The following is an 11,815-nucleotide window of genomic DNA, read 5'->3' on the forward strand; positions in this document are numbered from 1 at the left end:
CGCTTAGCTGACAATACAAGGGTGCAAAATAGGATTTTGTCACAAAAACATTACATTTGTGCCACAATTCTTGATCCACGGACAAAATGGGCACTGAATACATTAATTCCTTTTTCAGAAATGGATGTTGCCCGGTACAGAACTTGGATAGCTGAGTCAGCGAGTAAGTTGGAAAATGAACGGCTGCTAATTAAAAGCCCGCTAGATAAACCCACAACAAGTACTGCAGCAGGGCATCCGGCGTCAAGTTTAACTTCGGAGCCTGAGGGCAGTGTGTTTGGCTCAGAACACTCACCAACACTATCGACATCAGCAAGAACTGGATCATTAGGCCCAGTAAAACCGTTACAGGATTGGTATTTACAGCAAGGCATTGGTAAGTCCAGTGCTGATGCAACGAGAAAAGAGCCCGAAAAAAGTTTAGCACCCCTGAACATTGAGCAGATGGTCCAGGCCTACCTGAACGACCCAACAGAGGTGTACATTGATCAAAACCCATTGCGGTATTGGTTTGGGAAAAGGGGTCAATGGCCACTGCTCAGGAGGCTGGCGATAAATTATCTGGCTTGCCCTGTCGCAAGTGTCTCTTCTGAACGTGTTTTCAGTGCTGCCGGTTCCATTGTAACAGTGAGAAGGACCAGTCTTTCGCCCAAAAACGTGGAGAGGTTAACCATGATCAAAATGAATCAGCACTTTATACCACCGAATAACACAATACATGAATCAAGGGAGGAAGATGAGGACAGGGGCTCAGGTGACGGAACTAGTGTGTTAGATGATGATTACCTACTTCTGGTTGAACACCCAGAGTTTGAGGACGAGCTATACTTCCCTGACAATTAGGCTTGCACTTCCAGTTCTTACTGTCTTCCTCACTTATTTTCTTTTATTGGTGTATCTGTCTTTCTGGTTATAAACTTTGAATCACATCAAATCCATCACCATCGTCTTCTAATTGTTTTATTGCCATATACAAGTTTCGGCTGGCTGCATATCACAGTACAATCCTCAAAATCCTGCTCCTCCATCCTCCTGAATCTCCCTAAATCTATTGCCCTCAAGAAGTCAGATGATGATTGGATGATGCAAAATAGAAAAAAAAAGGAAAAATATTTCCAAATCCCTCCAAAATAAGTGGAACATGATTGATGATACTACTATAGCTATCCTCCTTTCTGATCCGAGAGAGACTGCCCATTAACTGAAGATGAAAAGTAACAGGTAATGAATAATGCCATGCATTGGACGCTGACTGAGTGATTTTGTTGTGTTTTGCTGTGCATGAAGTTACTTCATTGTGTACTTTATGTAATAATCTACACACTAAAAGTAACTAAAGTCCCTTTTTCCTTCTTGTATTTTTAATAACAAATTTGTACTTCTACTGCAGGCCGATACATTGCATTTTGAATATAGGAAGGGGACTCACTCGGTACACTGCAGACTGAGTTGAACAACACCATCATGATGACCACAGTGACGTAGTATCTTCACAGTCACTCAGTACACGGATCAGAGATGATTGATGGAGTAAGTCAGGCCGTTTCATGAGTGGCATAAAAGGTAAACAAGTAAACAACAACCACAGCGGACCTAAATGTCTGTGTAGCGGTGGAGTCAAGTGTAGCGGTGGTATGACTGCGGTGCATTGATTTAGTCACTTAAATTGTAAAATGCTATGTTGATGGATATGTGCTTTGTCCAACTCTTTCAAAAAATGTACGCTAAATGGAGGATGTGCAAAGGGTGCCGTCACCGTGGGCCTGCTCTGTCCTGTTGGTGTTGTAGGTTAATGCTGGAAACAGACTAGAGTAGAGATGATGCATCCATGCCGCCTCGGAAAGTGTTCTTGTTGCACTACACCATAACTTGTGCATTTTTTTCAACTTGGTTTCTCAATATCCCTTTTGTTTTTGCATCTACAATTACAGGCCGGGCCTTACCCTGTGCTATACTTGGGAATACAATGCACACTTACCTTACCAATGAATCTACATCTGCCAGGCAGGCAGTGGCGTCACCCAAGATTGATGGACGGAGCATCCATGGAAGGGAGGACCAAGAGGAATGCCGAGATTCAACTCCCCATTTGACCAGGATAACACAGTAACAGTATCAACTTTCATCATCTTTTAAATAATTCGATTAATTTTTTTGTCTACAATCATTGCAACAGTGTGTTTGTGTTGTTATTATTATTATCATCATTAGGTTTGCTCTCTGTTTATAATTCATCCCTACAGATATTTTAAAATTTTCTTTGCTATCTGTAAAAGTAAGCCCGGTAACACTGAACACAAACTGTATGTAATCTGGGTCTCCTTATCATCATCATGCATTCATTTGCTTTTTCTCCTTTAACATATTGATATGGATATGGTAGTCTACAATGATTCTGTTGTTTGTCCATGCATACTATTTTTCTTTCTCAAACCTTTCCCCAAACCCCCCTTCCCAACCATTCAACAAACCCTAACCCTCTTCCCCCGGGCTGTGTGACTTATTGAGGTATGACTAAATTAAATGTACACCAAAAATGTATCACACGCTTGCTGGGGCAGATGTGGCAAAAGCAACAGTACTTCAATTTCAAGGCAGGCCGGGGATCTTCTTCTGCTTGCCCACCCATGAGCAGTATATTTGTGAGGTAATTTTTTTTACCAAGGGAACCTAATACATCAGCATTAATTGCCGGCATTGATTGGATTAATGGATTTCTTGTCATCCTCCTTCACAGCACTAACAGTTACGCTTGTGTCCAGTGTACTGTAGGCCTAGTCAAGTGACTTGACACAACTAGAGTTTATAACTCTGTGTACTATCCCCACCACCATTATGTTTTGTTGTATTTTTGCATATTATTGTTTGGCAGTAAGTTCTGTACTGTACTTCATTCTACTACTCGAAGAGTCTCTCTCAGGCTAATGACTGTCTCATTTTCTTTTTTTGCAAATACTGCTGCCAGTGTCTTCTACTACTACTACTACTACTACTACCACCACCACAGCCATGGCATGTTAGGAAAGAAAACTATCATCACCATGCAGCCATCGCTGTGCCTTATTTAAACATCAAGCAAAGGTAAGAGAAGTTTTGGGGAGGCATAATTAATAATGGACATGTTTTCATTAATTCAATTTCACACACCCCTTTGAGTCCAGTTGCAGAGTGCCTAGAGTAGAAGAGACTGACAGTACTAGTAGGACAAGTCACTCAGTGAGGGGTGCCGCATCTATCTGTTTGTGTCTTACAAATTCAGCCAATTATTAAAATCAATCACTGGCTGTGGGTAGCCCTGCACCAGCAAGGAAAGAAGGATACAGTGTGATGTAAAACAGTAACCCCGCCCACAAAACATTAACAACATTGTATGTAAAGTAGAAATATATTATTTAATACCCTAACAAAAATAAACTATGTAAAAAAATCCCACAACACATGACCCGCCCCTCTCCCTAACCCCAACCAATGTCGGTAAAGAAAACGTCAAACAAAATGTCCAATCGTCCAATGAAAAGAGAAAACCCAATGCCCGATTCCCACCCACCCAAAGAATAATTAAAAAAGGGGCAATAAACGGGGTCTTAAGTTTGGCGGGCTTGCATCTGGATGACACGTACTTGCTCCTCCAGGCGGGCAGTTACATCCAGAGGGGGGGGGGCAGCACTGATGGAGAGGCGGTGGCAGGCAGCTGCCAGACGGTGGCGCCGTACCACTGGAGGGTGGTGGCTGGGGCCCGGGGCATTGAAGGAGGCTGCAGCTGCTACCGCCTCCTCCTCCTCCTCTTCCAGAACCACCAGCTGACGATATTCAGTCTGTATGGCTTCCGGCGCCGGGCCTTGGCTGCCAACTCCTTCCTGTCAGGTTTCCCCTTGGAAGGAGTAGCTTTATATGAAGAAGAAAAAACAAGACTATTGTAAAATATACTCTTAGCAAAGCAGTAAGACAAATTAGTTCTACACATAGTGTCACAGTAGCACTAGCACGCACAGTACATAACATTTGTGGTATGTATCTATCCTCCCACTTTCTTTCACTTTAACATTTGTGGGGTTTCAGGCATTCAACCAACCATGCATCTGATTCCTATCAGCCACCTGTGCATGCATGCATCCCACGTATCCTTCTCTGCCAGTCATAAATATTAAATCTCGGCTGTCCTTCTTCCTTCCACTCTTCTTTCCCTTTTCATTCAACCCATCCATCAAGGTCATCTGATCTGACTTTTAGTCTTCACCATAAAACTTTCACAGCTGAGTTGAAATCAGATAGAAGAGGCCATTGGTTACTCAACACTCCCGCCGCTAATGCTTTTACTAATGCTAATTAAAGGGTGTCTTCAACCGTTCACAACAACTTCTTACTTAGTAAGTCTCAACTGTACAGTATTATACAGTACACCCTTGCAGTGAGTGTAATGTCAATAAGTAAGGATTAGGAATCTAATTTACCACCGCCCACCACTGCTGCTGGCTCACCCCTGCAGCTCCTCCTGCAACTGCCGCATCCTCTCCTCCATCAGCAGCCGCGTCGCCTTCGCCACTGGCCCCGACACTGGTGGTTGGTAGTGCGCCTTGAAAAAACATTACACATTTTTTAGCTGTCATATACACCTTCCCCTATTTTTCACTAGCAAGATTGAAAAATTAGTTCATAGTGATACATACATATACAACATACATCACTAGTACAAATCAGGTAGTAGTAGAGTAGACACTAATAGTTAAATGGACCCTAGGGTCTTTCTAGTCTTTGCTTAGTTAGCCCGAGCCATGCAACCCTTTTACCTTTGTGTCTTTTATTTTTGCGCACGCGTCATTACCTCACAGCTTGTTGTAGAAAGAGTGACGCCTTTGAGCCCACATGAGCTCATACTGCTACTGTGTAAGCACTGCGTACAGGGTCAAACAAAACAAGCCACTTTGTTATGGAGTTCTGGTGTTAGTCCATATTGCTTATCCAAAATGCTACACTTTTTGGCATGACTGAGAAATGCTTGCAATATACTACTAACGTGCACCATTTTTCTCCTAACAGACAGAAGATTCCCTTCTATGAACCAGAGCTTTGCAGAGCTTATGATATAACCAGTGCTAGGTTCTTCTAAGGTGAGGGGTCCACAGAATTCGCTCAGAGATCTTAATTTATAATTTTATATAAACTATATTCCTACAAAGGGGATGGTGGTGCTTACACCACTGTTCAGTTATCATGATTTCGCATTTTTTCTCTTCGTTCTATGGACTTGTGGTTTTTGTAAATGTAACTAAGTGTAACAATGTTTATAGTTTTAATCTAATGTATTTTGCTGTTGGTGCTGCATTGTAGAACAACGTACAGAGCTTGTCAGTTGCACATAAAACTTTAGAACTTACATAGACTTAGTGGTATTAGGTGTGGATGGACTTACACGAGTGAGCGAGCGAAAGGAAGGGTGTGCATGTGCATTGCTTCCACGACTGAGAGGTCAGGAGTGTTATGTTCTGGGTTGTCTTAACTTGTCTACTCTTTGGGTATCTTGGGGGGTGGTTCGGAGAGCTAATAGTAATGAAACACTACTATAACTAGTCGGGCAGGGGATTGTGGTGGGTTCCGTTCTGATTGAGGTGTGAGGAAGGTCCAACCTCCCATCACCAACATCCTATTTTCTTCTGCAAAGTTCTGTATGTGCAAAATCCCTACAACAGTAGTAGTATGTTCTATCCTATCAAAATAGTAAAATCTGGTTGGGCATTTTGTTGGTGGGAATTTTCGAAAAACTTCAAGATTAAGAAAGCCTCAAAGATTAAGAATACTAGAAGGAGTACAAGACGACAACCCAAAGGACTGGACTCAATGGCTAGAGCTACTAGTGAATCTGAGTTTTATTTAAAACCTTTTAAATAAAGAGTGGCCAACTGGGCATGCTTAGCTACAGACAGACAAATAGTAGTAGTACAGAGAGTCATAGCAGAGGCAGGGATAACAAGAATTTAGAAACAGATAGTCTAGATCGAACGATAATTGTTGGTAAAAAATAGCATTAGGAAACGGAAACAATAGTTCGGAAAAAATACGGTGCAGTAAAAGTTACTGAATAAGAATTATTAATATTAAAAACAGGAAGACTTACTGGGGCCAGCAGAAGAGTCCTCGTTCTGGTCCTCCTGTCCTTGGTGTTGTGGAACTGCTCCCGCCGACTCTGACCCCGTCTTTTTGCCCCTGGGTGCTGATCATGAAAGATATAAGAAAGAGACAAACATTGATAATTGGTGTGAAACAAAAAAGTATTTTTAAAAGTCTGTCCAAAAACATTTATGTAAACGACAATTGCAATAAAATTGACCTATCTAATCTGGTCGACAAGTAGTATCGGGGGATTCGCGGACCGACTAGTTATTATTTATCTACACTAATCCAGTGTTCCATTCTGATTCCAGAATACTAACTAAGCCTAAGTAGTACGTACCACCTGACCTAGCCCACTTATTCCAGGCGTGCCAATTGTACATTAAGTAAGCATTTCCACTTCTTTTAGTCTTAAAAAATGCATAAATGGAGGACACATGCCTGCATTTTTGCATACACCAAATTGTTGGTTGGTTGATGCTGATGTTCTGCTAGTGCTAAGCCTATTACCACTCACTGAACAAACTACAAAAGGGTCTACTAAGGCCTGGGGTAAGCACTAGCAGCACGTGACGTAACAGAGGGGGCGTCATGCAGACCACTAAAAAATTACAAACTCAATAAGTAACTAAACCTAAGTATCAATCCACCCCTATCTCTTAGTGACAGGACAAAGGAAGGATTTAGAGTCACTCTAGCATTACCTAACTTAAGTTATCTAAAATAAACTCTTACATAATCACACAAATCGAGCGCAAACGCAAAGTATATAAAATATATTCGCAATATATAACACAGAGCAGAAGAACAGACACAAAGTAGTAATAATTAAATAGCTACTCACCAAGACCCGGGACCTTCACTTCTAGCAGGTCCAGCAGGTCCTGCTCCCGGTCCAGGATATAGGACCAACGGTGTGTCAACTGGTTCTGGCTGCGCCGGACACCAGAGCAGCGAAACACTGCCCGGCGCACCTTTCCCCACCGTTGCCGATGCTCCCAGACCCCGTACCCGGACCCAGGCCTGCTGCCTGCTGCCAGGGTTAAGGGGAGGTGGCGCTGCACAAAAAAAAACAGTGCGGCCTACTCCACCTCCCCAAATAATGCCCGTGCCTGCACCCCTTGTGGGTGCCGCCTTCCACAAGGAAGGCGGTCGCCGCTCTGGCTGCGATGCGCCCTGTGGCCCTTTGCCATGGTTCTGGGGTAGGCGGGGGCCGGAAAAGAAAAGGTAAAAATTAAGTATAAGAAATGAAAAGAGCAGGTAATAGAAAAAGGGTTAAAAAACACACAAAAAGTAGACAAAAAAAATATAGAATCAGGAAAATAGAGAGAGAGATAATAAATTAAAAAGAATAAAAAAAAAGTTTTCAGAAACAAAGGATTGTAAAGATAGATGGAGGATTGAAAAGCAGGCCCCAGAACCATAGCAATAGAGTGAAAAACAAGATGGCCGCGCCCATTGCGACCGCATGGGCAAGTTCGCGATATATTTTCCCCCCGAGCACGCAAAAAACGTCCCAAACACGTAATACGCGTTCCCGAACAGAAAATACCTATGCATGCATTGCGCGACCCGGAACAGGAAATAGCATCGCGAGTGGGCGGGACAAGTGAAAACAAGATGGCCGCGCCCATTAGCAACCGCATGGGGAAGTTGGCGACACATTTCCAATGCGATTGCGCAAAAAACGTCGCGAACAGGCGGGACAAGCACTACCACGTCTTCGCGATATTTCCGCGTCTTCGCGGAGATTTTTAACGTTTTCGCGAAGATTTGCGTAACACGATTACGCAAATTCCGCCCACCCCTACTCTGAACCTGCCCTCTCCGATCAGGATCGCTGGTAACTGAAGGGAAAAGCTGGGCGCTGGATAAGGCCGGCTGGTATCCGGAAGCGATCGTGACGGGAAGGGTGTGGTTTCTGCCGTGTGCTCAGTACAGCGGAAAAAACTGAGAAATGAGGCGGCCATGATTGAATGGTGTTTCAGCTCCTCTTTAAACTATGTGTAGGCTAAAATGCTATGGGAATACCTTTCAAAAATTGAATAACGATAACAAAGGTATATTTATGGGGTAAGATGCTTAGTTATCAGAAACGCTCTATTTTGAAGCATCAACTTATAAGAGTAACAGTCTTATTAGAGGGTAGAGCAGGGGTCTCCAACCTTTTGTGTAGTGAGAGCTACTTCTGGTCAGTGAAAATCGTCGTGAGCTACTAAATCTCAAGCACCTCGCGCATTTTTCCGAGAGACCACCCCCGCCCAGTTTCATTGACATTAAGCCTATTTCTTCAGAGCCCATACTGTGGTTTGAACACAATAACACTGAAAGAAAAGACTTTGCATGTGTGCTGTTGGCAAACCGCTAGTTTACGACCATTCATAGCTTCAAAATCAGGACCTATCAATAGCTGTCACTGAAATAATCATTGTAATGCAGCTCAATTGACAAACAAACAGGAGCAGAAATCTTACCTTCACTGTGGAACTGTATGATGTCCTCTAATGATGTGTAATCTGGTAGCCTGGCGGGGGCAGTTGGGAAGAAGTCATTATAACAGTGAAGTAGTCACAGTGTGTGGCAGTCAGCCTGTGCAAAGCTTTGCGGAATCACAATTGTAGATGGATTCTTCTACTGTAGCTTTGACAAGATCGCTGTGGTTTTCAATTGCCAGATAAGCTGAACTTCAGCTCTGTTTGGATTGGAAAGTAACGATTTTGTCCTCCACTCTTATTGCTCCCTTTACTTTGTAGGAGTGTCAATAACCCAGGACTGCTGTAAAAATTGCTTTGTTCTTATTCAGGTATAAAGAACTTTGAAAGATGCTGAAGATTCTTCTCTTTAGCTCTTTTTTTATCTTGATATCAATACACCAGGCCTCCAGTAAACACTGCTTTTTTCTTATCTTGTGCAGCAAATAAATGTTAACATTTAGAAAGGTGCTGAAGATTCTTCTCTCCAACTACTTTTCATTGGTGTCTGAAACCCATGCCTGAACTACACATTGCTTTGTTCTTGTTCAACTCTAACAACTGTTACTAACACAAGGAATTTTGAAAGATGCTGAAGATTCTTCTCTATAGCTATCTTTTTTCCTTGATCTCAATAAACCAGGCCTCCAGCAAACACTGCTTTGCTCTTGTGCAGCAAATCAAAAGTTGGGAAGGTGCTGAAGATTCTTCTCTCCAGCTACTTTTTCTTGTGTTTGTAAAACAGACCTGCAGTACAAGTTCCTTTGTTTTTGTTCAATTAATTAAAAAAAAAAACTGGGGGCTGAAGATTCTTCTCTGCAGTAACTTTAATCTTGGTGTTCATAATGAAACAGATACCTAGGTTTGGGATTTCACCAGGAACTGTCATTGAACAAGTATTAATTGCGAATGCATTCAAATTATTTCAGTGAGAGACTTGACACTGCATGGTGTCCACTAATCCCTTGTAATCTGGGGTGTAGCTTGAGAGGGCAACTCTTATGGAGTCATTTAAATGTTCGTCAGTTAGACGTGTGCGAAACTTAGATTTTATGAAGTTCATATCCGAAAATGCTGATTCACAAAGATAGGTAGAGCCAAATAGGGAAAAAAGTTTCAATGCAGCTGTGTGGATGTTCTTAAACTTTTCAGCATCCACAAGACTCTAGAAATTAATGTCAGATTTCCTTGATTTCAATTCAATGTCATTTTGAAGTGTGACAATCTCCATTTCCATTGTGGCAGAGTCAAGGTTCAAAAGCGCACTAATTTTCTCTGAAATGTCACTAACATCCACTTCCATGAAGGGGTTTGAAGTGAACATCACACAGGGCTCCAGTTGCTCAAAATCACAAAATCTGTCACTGAACTCTTGATTAAGCCTCATGAGGAGGCTACTGTATTTTTCTATGTCCAGGACCTCAGCCTCAGCTTTGTTTTCTGAAAGGATTTGGAGCACAGAGGGAAAGTGCTGCATCTTTCTTTTCTGCACATGCTGTATTAAAAGGTTAAGTTTTGATTTGAAACTTTTCACAGAACTTACCATGTTGGTTATTGTCTTGTTTTTGCCTTGCAACTCGTAGTTCAATCCATTTAATTTTTCTGTCACATCTGTCAAAAAAGCTAAATCGAGTAACCATTGAGTGTTTGATAACAGTGTGGTATCTTCATTTCTAGATTCCATAAAAGCTTTGACTTCTGGCAATAGCGAAAGGAATCTTCGCAGTATTTTTCCCCTGCTAAGCCATCGGATTTGAGTGTGCAGTAAAAGGTCACCATCCTCGGCTGATAGTTCTTCAAGAAACAATTTGAAGTTTCGGTGCTGCTTGGCCTTTGCACGAATTGAATTAATAATTTTAACAACAGGAGTCATGACATGATCAAACCCCATTACCTTGGCACATATTGCCTGTTGATGTATAATGCAATGGTAGTTCAATAACGGAGGGAAATCTGGATCTGCTTTACAATTGGCAATGAAGCCAGAATGACGCCCTATCATTGCGGGTGCACCATCAGTGGTTATCGCCACTAACTTTTTCAATGGGACATTTTGTTTCACAAAATAATTTTTCACCTCATTGTGAATGTCAGATCCTCTGGTTGTGGTTTTCAAAGGCAACAAAGTTAAAAAATTCCTCTTTATCAGTACAATCTTCAAAAACCATTCTAACGAACATTGCCAACTGTGCAATATCGCTTGCATCAACAGATTCATCACATTGAAGAGAAAAATATTTGCATGTCTTTAAATCGCGCTCTAACTGCTCTATCATGTTGGTCGATAATGCAGATACCCTTCATGCCATAGTGTTTGACCCTAACTGCACATCTGAAATGGCAGACATAATTTCAGGGCTATTTTTAAAGTCTTTGAATAAGGAGTTGGCCATAGAAGCATTGCTTCCTTCACAACGGCTCGATCTGAAAATGTTGCTTTGTGCTTAATCAAGTGATGAGTAACTACAAAGGATGCTTCAGTAGCCGCAGTGGCTTTCTTCGTGGGCTTCGTAAAAAAAGATTGCTGTGTCTGCAATGCAGATTTCAGTTTGTTTACTTTTTGTGACCTCAGGCTGCTTTCTTTAGGGAACTTCCTCTCAAAATGCATGTGCTTGGTTGAAAAATGCCTCTCAACATTGCCCTTTTTTCCCACTGCAACTTTTGCTCCACAGATTAAACATACACAGTTGTCTTTAATTTGTGTAAATAAAAATTCGTTCTCCCACTCTTGATGGAAGTAGTAAGTCTTGCTCTTTACCCTTTTGCAGGGACCTGGCTCTTCATCCGTGATTAGCTGTTAAGGCTGTAAGCAAGAGTAAAAATGTTGAGTACGTGTGCCCTACCTATGCTAATAATACTGCAACACAATGCCTCCCCTTTCTTCATCATCACACATGACAGCACCTTGAAATGCATAAGTTGAAGGTGCACTGTACAAAATCTATGAGGCCACATAAAGCCACCCTGTGTGGCCTTTAATGGCCTCATAGATATGGAGGCAAGGCAGTGCAAATCGATGTGCTGCGTTACTCTATCCCAGCGGGGCGTTCCGTGAGTGGAGCATGGGTGCCCTTTCCTGTGTAAAAACAAATCTGTCTGCAACACAGGCACCCTTGCACCATGGCACAGGGGTGCCTGTGTTGGCACTAGAGGGCAGCAGTTTGTGTGCCAGTGCAGGGAAAGAATAGGAATACATCATATTATGTTAAAATTTAAATGCAGTGCATTCCCTGACA

General features: G+C 42.2%; 1 protein-coding gene across 1 annotated transcript; it reads right to left on the minus strand.

The window, feature by feature from the left end:
• Positions 1–9,744: 9,744 nt before the first annotated feature.
• Positions 9,745–10,470, minus strand: LOC146805974 (general transcription factor II-I repeat domain-containing protein 2B-like). Its single transcript, XM_085623834.1, has one exon. It carries the CDS (start codon positions 10,468–10,470, stop codon positions 9,745–9,747), a length of 726 nt encoding a protein of 241 aa, XP_085479960.1.
• Positions 10,471–11,815: the final 1,345 nt, after the last annotated feature.

The sequence above is a fragment of the Triturus cristatus genome, chromosome 8, assembly GCF_964204655.1.
Source record: "Triturus cristatus chromosome 8, aTriCri1.1, whole genome shotgun sequence".
In the NCBI taxonomy this organism is placed as follows: domain Eukaryota; kingdom Metazoa; phylum Chordata; class Amphibia; order Caudata; family Salamandridae; genus Triturus; species Triturus cristatus.